Source organism: Pocillopora verrucosa, chromosome 5 (assembly GCF_036669915.1).
Source record: "Pocillopora verrucosa isolate sample1 chromosome 5, ASM3666991v2, whole genome shotgun sequence".
NCBI classification, from domain to species: domain Eukaryota; kingdom Metazoa; phylum Cnidaria; class Anthozoa; order Scleractinia; family Pocilloporidae; genus Pocillopora; species Pocillopora verrucosa.
Window position 1 is genome coordinate 1,179,752 of NC_089316.1, and position 15,375 is coordinate 1,195,126.

The 15,375-nt window shown below is 38.2% G+C and overlaps 2 protein-coding genes across 2 annotated transcripts; one reads left to right on the top strand and one right to left on the bottom strand.

Moving 5' to 3' along the window:
- Positions 1-3,563, bottom strand: LOC131783012 (sepiapterin reductase). The gene is made up of 6 exons (XM_059099754.2): positions 3,269-3,563; positions 2,422-2,492; positions 1,836-1,984; positions 1,279-1,429; positions 321-440; positions 1-139 (listed from the first exon to the last, which is right to left on the bottom strand). The coding sequence occupies exons 1-6, from the start codon at positions 3,462-3,464 to the stop codon at positions 41-43; spliced, it is 786 nt and encodes a 261-aa protein (XP_058955737.1). The 5' UTR covers positions 3,465-3,563; the 3' UTR covers positions 1-40.
- Positions 3,564-8,936: 5,373 nt separating this feature from the next.
- Positions 8,937-14,922, top strand: LOC131783010 (ELKS/Rab6-interacting/CAST family member 1). The gene is made up of 2 exons (XM_059099752.2): positions 8,937-9,604; positions 13,207-14,922. The coding sequence occupies exons 1-2, from the start codon at positions 9,050-9,052 to the stop codon at positions 14,113-14,115; spliced, it is 1,464 nt and encodes a 487-aa protein (XP_058955735.2). The 5' UTR covers positions 8,937-9,049; the 3' UTR covers positions 14,116-14,922.
- Positions 14,923-15,375: the final 453 nt, after the last annotated feature.

Here is a 15,375-nt window from a genome sequence, read left to right on the forward strand (position 1 = left end):
TCTTGAAATAAAATTATAAGAACACCTTATGCATGACATTTCAATCAAAGTAATCCACATGAGAACCAGAAATGAAAGCATTTTCTTTCAGAATTCTCACAAGTTTTTCTGCAGACTGATCTGAAGTTAGTGCTGTACTCTGGAGAAAAAAATATGGATGAAATGAATCACAAAATAACATGGCTAGAGAAGAGACCACAAGACTAACTCCAAAAGCATTGTTTGCTCTGATAGATTACAATATTTCTTGTACTTATGTCCTATTGAAAAGCACTAATGTCGGCACATTAAAATAATAATTCTTTCAAATCAGTACTTACTTGCTCTTTACTGGTGTTAAACATATCAACAACTTCCTGATTCCCACATGTGGTGCGTATCTCCTCGTACATATCTGTAAGCAGTGGTCCAGGGGCATAACTTAGCACATTAACATTGGGCTGAAAGAAAACATGGTGCATGAACATCAAAGGTCTTAGCAGCAAGACCATTGTGTGAAATGGCAAGAGAATATTCTCTAAGGCCAGATAAAAAACATGTCAATCACATATTAAGGTCACAAGAATAAGGAACATGATTGCCAACTAAAGAGGCTCTTGGTTGTTTAGAAAATTCTCCATGTCAGCACCTTAAGATATTTCTAGAGAATGGTATAGAGAATATGCATACTGATGACGTGGTGTAAAGGCTTTAAGGCTCACAGTGTTTTTGAGGTCTCCTTCCAAACATGCATAAAAAGGCATCACAAGGACGTAAAAATTGATCATTCCCTTTTTTCTCATGACATTAATGTGTGACTCAGGGATAATAATTGAAGGAGAAATTAGATGCTCATCACTCTTAGGAGTCAAAGGGTTGAAAGAATGGATCAATATTAGTATCTGGGCAACGGCCCACCTACCCCTCCCCTACCTCAACAAAAGTTAATTGACAACAAGTCAAGGTTGATGTTGGGTTAGGGGAGGGGTAGGTGGGCAGTTGCCCAGATACTGATATGATCTGAAAGAATTAATGAATCATTGTGTAAAGTTAAGAACAACAACCACACCAAACCTTATTAACACTTTCACTCCCAGATCAAATTTGTAATTCTCCTTACTATCAACCATACAATTCTTATGATGTTAGTTCAGGGAATTTAATATTGAATCAACTAATTAACCCAAAATTGATACTTTTCTTTATTCTCTTCACTTATCTGGTTGATATTGTATTAATACTGTAAGAAGAAATTCTGTCTTGGTCACTCATGGGAGTTAAAGAGTTAAAGATAAATACCTCCTCTTTAGCCAGAACTTGACACATCATATCTCGAGCTGCTTTGCCAGTGCAATACAAAGAAAAATATGGAAAAGATTGTAGAGCCATGAGGGACGATACATTAACTACAGTACAGCAGGCATCCTTGAAGTAATGAAGAAACTTCCCACTGGAAAATTAAATATGTTAATTTAGTCAGTTAGTTACTTACTTACTGTATAATTTTGAAAGGCTATTCTACTCTTTGGAATCTCAAGCTCCAATGAAGAGTAAATTTTTAATAAATATTTTTTAAAGAGCTGGGATAAAAATTATAATTTTTCCAACACACACTCCTCCTTTAACCATCCTTCTTCCCCTTTGGATTTCATGGTCACTCCAATATTACATATCATGTTTAAAGTAATACTGTATTAGCTAAAATTGAGTTGAAATATTCTGACATAAAAGGTAGCTCCACCTTAGAAGGGGAATAATGTCAAGCAGGAACAAACTAGCACAACAGATTTATTATTATTATTATTATTATCATCATCATCATTATTATTATTATTATTACAGAGGTGTCATCTTACGTAAGAAATAAGGGAGAGTTTAGATTCAGGTTGAAGTAATCTGCCAGGGCATCAACCTTCTGGGAGACGTCCTTGAAACATTTTGACACATCTCCAAGTGACCCTGCATTATTCAGGAGAAAGGCATGTGTAACTTTGGATGATTCAACCTGGAAGAGATTCATGGTAAAATTAGAGTGAGTGTATCCCTGTTTTCATAGCATTATATTTTTACATTTACATTTTCATTTATTTCTTGAGAAACATCAATGCATGTGGAGATACACCACACAAAGAAATGATCCTAACAGGTGAGGTGCAATTAACCCTTTAACTCCCAGATCAAATTTGTAATTCTCCTTTCTATCAGTCATACAACTCTAATAATGTTAGTTCAGAGACTTTTGCATTGGATCGACTAATTATCCCCAAATTGATATTTTTCTTCATTCACATCTCTTATCTTGTATTCTCATTACTTGTTTGTTATAAAGTGCATTTGTTTAAAGGGAGAAGTTACATGTCAATCAGAACTGAGAGTTAAACTCTATGTCAAACAAGCTGACTAAATCAGTGTACATAAAAAAGTGTATAATGCCGTTTATACCTTACACAATGCAGCTTTTATGGAATCCTCTAAGGTGCTCATCTCTCCAAGATCGGCAACCATAACATGAACTATTAAAGAAAATGTAGTCCACGTATTGATAAACAACAGGCAACCACAAAAAATCCATCACATGGTTTTATTATTGTTTTTAACAACATGATAAAAGGAAAACAAAACATAGCTTATTTAGTAACCCTTTAACTCCTAGAAGTGATTAACATGGAACTTCTCCCTATTATATCCCTACATAATCCTGCAAACAGGTATTGAGAAAACTCCAACTTATCAGGTAAAGGTTGTTGTTATGATCTAACAATAAATTCTCAGAACTGATTTACAAGGAACAGTCTAGCAGCTAGAGGGGAGAATCAACAATCACATCTTGGGAGTTAAAGGAGTTAATCACCAGTTAATTAATCACCCATTGTGATACAGGGGTGGACGGCAGGAGGGGTTCACAGCTCTTCAGTGTAGCCTTTCACATACTAGGATTGCGATATCATCTTCGATTCCTGCCAAAACATGTTTTAAAAGGGGAATTAGACTTGGATTTTTATCAAAGAAATTTATTGCAGGTCGAATTGTAATTGGGCATTCTTGCGTTTGCGAAGATGAGGAAACTGAAGAACGAGTAGGAAAATCCTCGAGCGAAGAATAAATTTGACTGAAAGAATTGTCAAATAAATGGAACCAGGTGTGATATCCAGATCTGAGAATTTATATCAAACCAGGACCAAAGAGACCAAAGAGGTGGACAGCGAGTGCCCTACAAACAGCGCCTTCCCGGCTCCCTAAAAAGACTAAGTTAAGATGTCTTCGATGGATCTTTCCTATATAGCTTTACCTTTCGCACTAACACAGACATCCACGATTCTTTTCTTTGTTTCTTCAAGCCCATCTCCGGAACGCGAGACAAGGATAAAATTTCCTTCGGTTCCAGAATCAGAGAATTGCCGTGCTAATGCGATTGCCGCAGATCTTCCAAACCCACGGCTAGCTCCAGTAATAAAACAGCAAGGCCTAGAACCACTACAAAACATAATTTAACAAAGAACACTGATACAAATACTCACTCAGAGTGTGGCAGAGGGTTTTTGTGTGGCACGTGGTGGCACTAAACTTTGCAGGATAACACGTGATTGAACCCAAATTATCCGCGTGACGCCGGACAGGAGATCACAACGTGATGCGTGATTTTCTATTTTACAAGCGCGTGACGCGTGATTTACAGGGCTTCCTGATTAGATTTCCGTGATAAGTGAACGCTCTTTTACCTAAAAAGTTACCAATCATTCAAAGTAATAGAGTCTTATTGAAGATCAATAAACGTGGTAGCCGCAGCCTGCAGAGTGGGCGTAATCTTAGCGAGCGAGTGCTTAGTAACTTACTAGCGACTAAATACAGGAATGGCTCCGACCTGTGATTGGATGATAAAAATAGTAAAAGTTAATAAGTTATGTCTTAACTCCTTGCTCGTGAGTATTGTTGACCGCGTGTCTCGAAGCGGAACAATGAAATACCAAAGTAAAAACACCGATGCGTCAAACAAGAAATGGCTACTTACATAACAAAGAGAAGGCAGAGTCTATCTTGTTCAGCGAGGTCATTCAGCGATACTCCGGCGACGAAAAAGTCATCCGCTGGCAAAACTCATTTAGTCAGTTTAGGAGAACGACTAGAGACTGGAGCCATTCGTGTATTTCACCGCAGACAGGAATGGCTCCAACTCATGCGTGTATTAATCTTTTTTTCGTTCCGGCTAAATAATTTATACACTGAGATAAAAACTGAAAGAGCGATTTATTAGGTTCTTCTTATGTTAAAGTCTACAGTGCTTGCAAATGAAGCCCTCTTTTATTACTACAGGGCCATGTAGTTTCTAAGTTTTAAAATAATGCAGAACTGCGTGTCACGTTTGGAAAATCACGCAATGTTGCGTGACGCTGCGACCGATGCTTTTAATTTACAATATGCTCTGCTAGAGAAATATGGCTTGGCCGCAATCGAGGGAGTTTTTTTCGTGGAAAACTGATTTTCTAGGTTATTGTTCACATGAAAGACAAATCCATTCATCGGGCTCTTCGTCTTTTTTTGCACAACATCTAAAGGAAGAAAGTCGCGGATTAATTTTGCTTAGTAATTTCTAACAACTCCACTAGACCTAAAAAAGGAAAAAAACAAACCAAACCAAAAAATCGTCTTACCAGTCAAACCAGTTCCAGTAGCTCTCGCACTGAATCGTGTCGAAGTACCTCGTTGGTCCAGCCAAGCCCTTATGGTCATTGGCCCCCGGAATGGCCGCTAACAATGGCTTTGAACTATAGGCGTTTAGTGTTGACTTGTAAAACTTCCTGAAGAAGTTTACGACAGTTAAACGAAACGCGTCAGAGAATAAAGAAGTTTTGCAACTGCTGTTCGCACAGCGCTGCTCACTAGTTTAGTTTAAATTTTTTCAAAATTTTTTTTAAAAAATTGTTTGAAAAATTATTTACAAAATGATTGAAAAAAAAATTAATAAACGTTTTAGTCGGAGCTATTCCTGTCAGCGGTGAAATACTGGTATGGCTCCAGTCTCTGGTCATCCGCCTGAACTGACTAAATGAGTTTAGTCAGCAGATGACTTTTTCATCGCCGGAATGTCGCTGAACGACCTCGCTGAACAAGAAAGGCTGCCTTCCCTTCGCTACGTAAGTAACCATTTCTTGTTTGACACATCGGTGTTTTCACTCGCATTGATATTTCATTGTTCCGCTTTGAGACACGCGGTTAACAATACAAACGAGCAAGGAGTCAAGATATAACTTATTAACTTTTACTATTTTATCATCTAATCACAGGTCGGAGCCATTCCTGTATTTAGTCACTTGTTAGTAACTTTATGGCCGCCATCTTTGATTTTAATGACTGCGAAAGGCTGGGGAGTGAAATAAATTGGTGCCAACGTCCACTCTAGCTCCAAATCAAACATGGCCGGTTAGATAAACGATGGCGAGCGTATAACGTTAGCTCGCACCAATAGGACGTCTGCACTGCAGGCGTGACACTGTTTTCTGATCTTTTCCAGGCCTGGATCTTTCCATCCTTTGTTGACCTTTTCTTGACCTTTGATATCTTTGATCTTCGTCATAGGTCTAAACAATCGCTACACAATAGGCGTAAGTTAATATTGTTAACTTTTGCTCAAGGACTATGACCTTCAATGTTATTTTTGTGGTAGTGCGCCAGATCGTATACAGAAAGACCAGAAAGTGTCCGAATCCATCGAATGAAAGACCTGAAATAATGTCGACCCAAAGGACTCAACGGCAGAAACGGTAAAAGATGTTAGAGTTTTGGTGTCATTTTATGTCGCCTGAGAGATGTTAATGTAAACAATGACCCAGTACAAGGAAAAATTTTGTGTACCAGTTAGTGGTACCCAAATTTTTCCAAGGTCGTCGGAAAGACCTAAACGAATTCAAAAGCCATGTTATATCCTTTACTGAAATAAAGACAGTTGTTGTACAGAAGGGTATTGGGTAAAGCTTTTCCATAACTATTGCCCGTGTATAAAAAAATAGAAAAGGAGGCGTAGACTGATGTCTACTCAATTCGTACGCAAGACTCTTGCAGCCATGAGTGGCCCAAACTTTTTACGTGTCGTGTGATTGTTTTAAAAAAATTCTCCGTGATGCGTGATTTAATAGGAAAATTCAGCGTGATGTGTGACTGGAACCCCTCCTTTGCCACCATGCTCCACTAAAGTTTCTCACAGCTGAATTTTCCGTCAACTTGGCAGCCTCGCTTCCAGCTTACCTCGTCCCAGTACTTCCCAGTACTCTCTTAAGCAAGTAAGATAGGGCTATTAACTGAAGACTATAGACTGGAAGGCAGTATCGTACTGTCGTTTATTAACTAAACTTCAGCAAAACAGTGTTACCTGGAGAAGCGAGTTTTGTGTGGTAGAGCTACACAATGATACCACACCCTGGTAGTGGTAGTTGTGGGTGAGGGGGGGAGGGAGAGGTGAGGTTTGGCTTATAACTAACTTCCAAGGCTTCAAGACGAGGTCTTTTAGGTGGAGAGTATCACAAAACTCCTTGAGAGCCGAAAATGCGGTCATTTTCTTTCCTTTGAGCGGTGGACCGACAAGGTTTCAGATGCAGTTAAATTTTGCTTTCTATTCACTTAAAAAGTGGCCTCCAATCTATTTGATATCGTTCAGCTGCAAATAACTTAGCTGTGACAAAAATCTTGATGTGAAGTTTTCACATTACTCAAATGGATTTTGTGGCATGAGCGCTCGGGTTTTTCTTTCATTCTCGAGCGGATTCACCTAAACGGAACGATTGATAGCCATTTGTTTCGTTTTTCACCACTGATTGTTTTCGTGATCTCGTTAGGTAGTCTGATTTATCAAAGACCTCCCTTGAAGTTACAAGCAATAACTGTGAGATAATTACTGTTTACGAACACAATTATTCCAGAACAACACGAGGTCACGTTTGAAATTGATTTATTTGGCAAATTAAAAAGCACTTCGCAAGATATTTAAAACTGTTACTAATCTAATTCTTTTTTTATCATTAAACAACCAAAATGATTCTATGGGGTAATTTAGGTAAAACGAAGCTTTCGCTACATGTAAAGACTCTACGAAGAGACTGAATGTTTTCGAATTTTCATGAAAGCTGAAGAATTCCTCTTCGAGGTCACTAGAACAGCGTAACCAGGAAACTTAAAACGAACGCTTCATTTTAGTAAAAATTCATATCCGTGATGAAATCTGACGGTTCACGAGTTCAATTTTATTATGTTCTACTTCAGTAAGACCCATAGTTCTCGGGTTCAGTGATTTTTCGTCGTAACCATCGCACGGATTGTGTAATTGTTTTTTTTAATACCCCGCCGGGGCAGCCCGTGAAAGTCGGCCCTTGGGGGGAGGGGTAGAGAAGGGGAATGAGTAAATCGCGAGATCTTGATTTAATTGATCAACTTATTACTTTTAGCAGGCCATGTAGCTGGAATTTTGCATTATGTGCAACATTGCACAAGAAGAAATAACGTTCTATAATTGTCTCTTGATATTGCGCGCAGAAAAGCAGAGCTTACATTGGTTGATGTCTACCAGAGATTTATTTCTGGAGGATGAAATTTTATCCCGAATGCATTCAACGGATGATTACTTTCACTTAAAGTAAAAGTGTTTTAAATTGAGCTCATTTCTTCACAATGCGTTACACGACAAATCAAGCATGAACATGCAATTGACATAACTTTCTTTGCTTGGATGACTGAAATAATCTCTAGAGTGATTCAAAATTGTTCGTGAACAAACTCTGCCTGAAGACGAGGCAAGGAGCCTTCCTCTCTGAGTTTATTTGTAAGGGGGTGAATAAATAGCAATGTCTAGAAACTGTTGATATGACAATCAACGCACACTCATCAGTAATGAGAGCCACGACTTCGAAAAGAGCACCTTATCAGTTAATCAGTTCTTTTTACTTAAAACTACGGATTTGGTCAGATTTCCAGATTATTAAGTCTTGTGGTTCTTATCAACAATCGATATGATACTTATCACTGTTATTTCTAAATGTTCAGCTTCTCATAATTTTTGCCGAAATTGTGAAACTTTCAAAAGGTTATAAATGAATAGAGCGACTTCCTGATAGGTGCAGTCAAGAACTGTGAACAAGATTTAAACAATCGAGTGCTTTTTCCAGTTCTTTCTTTACGACATTACTCGGTCAATGGGAATTTTTGCATATTTCAATTAAAGGTAGTTTACCTAGCTACGTGCAATTTACGCTAACTGCGCACATTAAAACATAATATTTACTTTCCATCATTAAGCCACAGTGTGTGGTATGATCACGAGATAAAAGGGAATTAGGTCAGTCACGCTATACAGCGCGAAAAAAAAAAACACGCACGCATCATCGCTGAATGTTTGCTAACGGTTTCACAAATGATAACGATAAACGCGTGAAACGTTATGTCTTTAGCGTAACTAACAAACACCATATAGATCGACGCAAATTGGAACACGCCTCGCTATTTTTGAGTAAAGCCTAAATTAATTATCATGAATTGAAAAGAAAACTGTAGAAAAAGAAAATCAAATGGCGAGACGCAAAGAGAAGCTGAAAATTGAGCTATATCATGCAAGTTACAGGGCAGAATGACCAATGGCATTTTTTCATCATCTGTGTCAGTGCCATATTTCGGTATCAGTAATTTTCATTGCCTTTTTTTTTTGTTTTGTTTTTTTTTTGGCGTGTATAACCCTCTCGGACAACTCTATGGTCATGACATTTGACGATGTAATCATATTGCTACAGGGAAAAATATAATCGGGCCATTAATTCAAAATGCCTGAGGGTGTTTCTGCTCGACAGAGCATACCTTCACAAGCACGTCACGCTCCAGTGAGTACGTGATTTATTCATGTCCTGGACTTGTGTCTCTATTCTTAAACAAACTTAATTGTTTTCCGTCTCTATTGTTGTGGTGTTGTTGAAGTAATTTAACCTGAAATATCTTAGTGGTGTGTGAAAAGATTAGCGTTTGTGTTTAATTCTTTGTGGGCGAAGAATCTCGTCAAAGTGGGTTTAAAACCTTATGTGCGGACAAACGATCACAAATGACTGAGCAAAAGACTATGGAGGTACGGCTTGCGATTGGCGAACGGGAAATTGGCGAGGGACTTGAATCTTCCGAAAAAAACTTCGAGGAGTTTGATTTCAAATGCGGGCACACTCCCGCAGCAGATACACTTTTACGGGAAACCATTAGTCAACTAGAAACCGCGTTACGCGAGTCTACAAAGCTGTTAGCCCAACGGGACAACGAAATTAACAGTTTAAGAAACGATCTTGATTCGTGCCGTCGAAATAGCGATGGAAACGTCAGCGCCGCCCTTGAAGAGGAAGTAAAGAATTCTCAGAAACGAGTTCTCGATCTGGAAAAGGTTATACAACAGCTTCAACAAGACATCGCCATTTACAAAGCAGAGCGAGAGAGTATGCTAACGAATGCTGATCAACTTGAAGATGAAACTGTCTCGGGACAGACTTGTTATTGCGGGTCGCTGTGTGGTGCCATGAAAGAAATGGTTGAATTGAAAAAGAAACTGCAAGTAACAGAACAAAAGTACAGCAATCTCAAACGAGCTTTCAAGAGTTTGGAGCGAAGTAAGGTGAGGGTTGGTGTCGCACATCGGGATAGCCCTTGTAATATTAGCTAAACTGAAACCGAAGAAGGGACGAAAACTGGGATACAAAGAATGACATGATTCATATAGCCAGTAAATGATATAATGATATATAAAATGAATTCGGGTCTAGCGCAAAGGCAATTTCTGGAGGGCAAAAAAATTGGGATTGTGATCAATGACGCTGCTATAAAAATTAAACGTTTAAGATGCGTCCCGGTTAGACTAAATTTTATGCCGCGTGTTTCTTTTCTAAAATGTTACCTGCCTGATTGTTTTTTTTCGGCGGGAAAAGTTGGCGCAAATAAGTACTTTTGGCGGGGGGTCGAGTAACACCACCCGCAGCGAAAAAGGAGAATTATTGAAGTACAAGTTTTTATCAAATTCTATTAGTTGATATAGACTTCCTAGTCCTATAGACTTGTTGGTAAAATTGGGTAACCTGTGAATTTGACACCGAGAGAGAAAATTTAATCGAATGAGTATTTAATCACTTCTCACAGATAGGAAAAACACACGAAAAGTTTATATTATCAGCTGGTGTCATATTCAAAAGCAAACTAAATAAGTTTATTTATATTTAGACCTTTTATGTAACGAGGCCGACAATCAAGTCAGATAGTCTAATAGAAAAAAAAACAAACACAAGTTATTTCTGACAAACACGGAAGACTAAAATAATAACAATCATGGTGAGTTCGAGTTGAATGAGAATTTGATAAAAACTGACATTTTAACCCTAAGCTAGTGACTACGTAAAAGTATATTACCGAAAAGTAGTTATAAAAAGTTGAGATGCCCACCTTCGAGGGGACTCAACTACAACTTAATGCAGTTATAGTCAGGAATTAGCTTTCTAAGAATAGACATCTCCCTAGGGAATTCACGAGTAATCTCATTGGAAGATGTGACTTGAGAATCAAGTCCCCAAATACCAGATTATACCCGTGTTAGGTTATTACATTAAATAGCCCTCTGCATACACAGAGTGTGGATCGAAAGCTTCGGCCATTCATAAACTCAAGGTTACCGACAATTCATTTCTTTTCCTAAACTGTTATGTTTTGGGGGCGTATGAGGTAAGACTTAACTACACAGAGCACTGCGACGAAAACAAGGCGTCTACCTACGGACGAACATCATATGATTGGATCCTGTAAAAAAAATTCATTGTGCTCTTATAACGAAAATCTTCCATCCTTACTGAAAAAGGGTAATTAGGTCTGGCATCATTGGAGGGTTGGGGGTAGGGGCAGGGGTGAGGTTCAACCTGACAAGAAATAGTGACTGATGGGGCCGTCCGGCCTTCAGTTTTTTAAGAGAGTCTCCTCTCTTCTTCTAACACGACAGCAGTCATAGTAAATGGAAGGCTGATTAATGTATATAGAATTATCTAAGATGCATATATTCACCAAGGTCTCAAAAGTTATATTTCTACTGAGTCCATTATACTACCGAAGTGTAGAATCAAGTAACATATTCCGTCACCAACTTAAATGGGACTGGAATAAATTCTACTTAGCTTGCAATGAAAGCAGTGCAATTGCATGGTTAGGCACGCGTTTGAACAATACTTACTAAAGAAAGACGCGCGAGAAAATTGACGAGATAGATTTGCGAGGAAGTCGCGCGAGGCTAAGAAACCGACAATTTTTTTTTTCACTCTTGGGTACTCGTTCGCTTGTTATCATATTTTTAAGTATAAATATTTGTTTCCTCCAAGCGACTGCTAGGTAGGGTAGGATAGATACATTTATATTCACCAAAAGAAAAATGTCGATTGAAAGAAAATTGAACATCGCGACAAAGGCCTTTCTTAAAGTGGCAAAGCTTTTTACATTGGAATAGGTAATTATATGCTATGTAGAGAGGTACAATGCAGTTAGTATAGTAAGATCTCCTGACGACTTAATGAATGAAAGATCTTAAGAGTTAATATCTAAGTTTGACAAAGGCCTTACATGTAGGTTATTGAAAATTGGCCTTCATGTTGTCTATCAGATCATAGACATCACAGATCACATAGTTCGGCAGACTACACACTTAAAAGAGCAAGAGAGCTCAAGAGCTTTGAGTTTAGCTACTTGCTTCCAGAGCGCACTTCAATTGAGTGTCGTAAAACCAAGACCCGAGTAATAAAAACAGCTATTCAGAACAAAGATTGAATTTATGAAGGGAAAATGGCACACTACGGAAAAAAGTCAAGCTTGAACTGTCTGAGGCGCCGAAAAGACGCGAGTGGCGAAGTCTTCACTACTTCATGCATATTTTCCATCTGATTGGTTGGGAGAACGGCGCAAGTTTTCTAGACTAATTAGAGCGTAGTTAACCCTTTAACCTCCAAGATCTGATTGTTAATCCTCCCCTTAACTGCTACACATTTCCTTGTAAATTAGTTATGAGAACTTGGAGCTAGATCAAGGTAGCAGCTTCTACCTGATGAGTTTGAATATTCTCATTACCTATTTGCTGGATAATGTATGGATATTATTAGGAGAAGTTTCATGTTAATCACGACTGGGAGTTAAAGGGTTATGTATAAACCAGTGCAATCCTGAATTACGATCCACACTCAATTGAAACTGCTCTTCATGTGTAGGAAAGAACAGATTAAAATGTATGACGATGGCCTATCATAAAGACCTCGGGCCTGTAATAACCTCTAATAAAAGTAAAAAGAACTAAATGATAGGTTTTTTGTCTTTGACTTTTAAATGTTCTAAATATTTCAACATCTTTAACTTTTTCACCTCTCTTTTAAAATCTACTGACGCATTAACCTTCTTGTTAATACAGAACAAATGTTAACTCATCCACTCTTTCACTTGACAATGTCCTGTTGCAACGGAAAATCGCAAAACAATAGTTCTCACCATGCATTTCGGTCGTCTCGAGCCAGGCGCAAAAGAACAAAAATCTTCCCACAAATCAAAATAAGTTTGCCAATTCACAAAATGAAACGAAAAGAAGTTGAATGGAAATGACTGAAAAACAGAAAACGAAGATTCAAGATCACTCAATGGCTAATCACGCACAGACACTAAAATTATCAAAGAGAAAAAAATAAGGAATTAAAATGTAGGAATGTAAACGACCTCGAGGGGGACGGGAAAACTAGATTAATCAAGTGGGGATTGGATCTAGCCTTGTATCTGATTATCTGATTGGTTAGATGAATGGTATGAATTTTCTCAGTTAAAAAAAAAAGTAAATCCCGGATCTCTCTCTTCTGGTAGATACCCACGGTACTGTTGTTGCTGCAAAACGCACGAAAAGTCATTGCGTTCAGCGATCATCTGCAATAAAGCCTCTACGGATGAGAGAGGTCTCGAATTACTTCCGACACGCATTGGACATTCCTCTGCGCGCGCGCGCTCAAGTAGCACTCAACCACCCGTTGTATGAAGTGTTCTATAGGCAGGTGTCCTTTTAAACCAAACCCACTTTAGAACAGGTACTTCCGGTTCAAGGAACCGCGTGTGGTTTTACAGGTCTCTTAAACTGCTCTTTGTTCCACCTCAAAACACATCAACTACTCGACTGGCACGTGCTAAGGTTAACCATATTACCATTTTTCCTCACAATAGCTTTTGCACAAGTCTTTCATGGAGAATTCTACAGTTCAAGCCGAGAAAAAGAAAGGTAACAATGCCGTCAATAGTTTGGATGATTTTGAGATAAATTTCTTGGATGATGATTCTGATGGAGAAAAAGAAGAAGTGGATGATAGAGTATTGACTTCAAAGAAAGATCTCTCAGACACCGCTTCTGTAACGTCGAATTCATTATTAAGAGCTACCATCTGTGAGTTGGAGCGAGCGTTGACGGACACGAGAAGGCTTCTATTAGTACGAGACAAAGAGAGCGCTACTTTACGTCAAGAATTAGAAAAAGCACGCAAAGATCTTCACAGAGAGCAACAGGTTAGAAAAAAGCTTGAACGAGAGAGCGAATCGAAGGAGGAGAAACGCCGCAAGGACGAAAACGAGAAATCAAAATTAATAGAGGAAATCAAAAAACTAAAAGAGAAGCTGCGAGAATTTGAAAATCCGCAGCAAAGCAGCGATCCAGAGGAGATTGTACCTTGCTGTTCTTCTATGCACGAGTTAGTTGAGCTGCAGCGTAAATTGAAAGAAACTGAACAGCATTTAGCAGATTTTAAGGTAAACAACCAATTACTGGGCAGCGAGCAAAAAATTTTGGCCACGATGCCACAGTTACCGAACGGAAGTGCATCACCTAAGAATCACAAACAGACTCAGAGAGAAATGCAGACGCAGCTTAAATTGAAATTTCTACGAGATGCTTTCTTCTACTATATGATCGACTTCCACGCAGATGAGCAGATGAGGGCCATTTTAGCAATTCTGGATTACGAAGACAGACGACATGATATCATCATTGAATCGCATAAAATGAAGAGACAGGGCAAAAAATTCACTGTGACTGAGGTTTCTAGTAGGTCATTGACATTTGTGCAAGAGGAGAAACTTTAAGGAGGCTATTTCACTGTTTTGAGCGTCAAGGTGAAAAGTGTTTCACTAGAATTAACGATTGAAATAGTCGATTGCGAAGTTAGATAAAAAGTGTAAGATAAGAATAAATCAAATATGAGCCAAGGTGGTTAATATTAACGCGAATTTCAAATTCCAATCGTGCTGTGAAAAGACTAATTTCAGCTTAAAGGAGACCATAAATATTAGTTTGGTAAGACAGGAAAATAAAAAAGGGACAAAAATAATCCAAGAAGTAATAAGGATGGACAAGACTGACGCAGATGTAAAGTTTGTCTTGCAAGATAGAAAACCACAAGAGGGGCAATATTTATGAGAAACCCAGATGGAGAGGATGGGGAAGAGTGGTGAATTTACCACATTAACAATTGCAGACAGAAAACAAAAATTAATCTAATTTTCCTCAGGTTGCACTGAATGTGACATCGATATTCAAATAGTTAGCTTCGACTAACGTTAAAACTATAACTTCTAGAGGTGTTGAACTTTTAAATTTTCCCCAAAACCTTATGGTGATGAGAAAAAGAGAAACTTATCAACTAGAGGGTAATAACTTGACCTACCTCCAAATTCTTAACTCACTTTCAAAGGAAAAGTATGGAAGCAACATGGGAGAATTACTGATCAGATCTTGGGAGTTATAGAGTTTAAATAAATACACTTGTTTCTGAAGACAATTTCACTGGATTTGAATCCCTTGATATGTTTATCTACCTATACTTGGAGGTGACTTAAATAGACTTGAAAGAAGTCACACACTTCCAGAGTTTAAAACGTCATAAAAACCACAACTGGATACAACTCATGTTTTATCATGGCAGAGTTATACCCAGAAAGGTGACATATTTCATGAAGAAGTACATGTCTACATATCATACTCCAAAGAACAACAAATTCTTGAATGCAAAGTTAATGGCTTGATTGTTGCTTTAGTCAAATATGGTGAATTTTTTTTGTTACTTTACACTATTCTCTTACTGTTACATTACTCATTGCAAACCCTGCCTAAAGGTTTACATTTATTTTCAAATTAAAATGCTCCTTGCAGGTAATGGTATGTTTCAGTTTCCTTTAGAAGTCTGAGAGTGCATAGGTTACCCCTTTCACTCTTTGAATGACCAAAAATACATTTCTCCTTATAATATTGGTGGACTAGCAAGCAGTCAGGTGGTGAGAAGATTGAAAAATATCAACTTAAGGGATAGTGCTTGAATAAACACCATATTCGCAAAAGTAAGATTT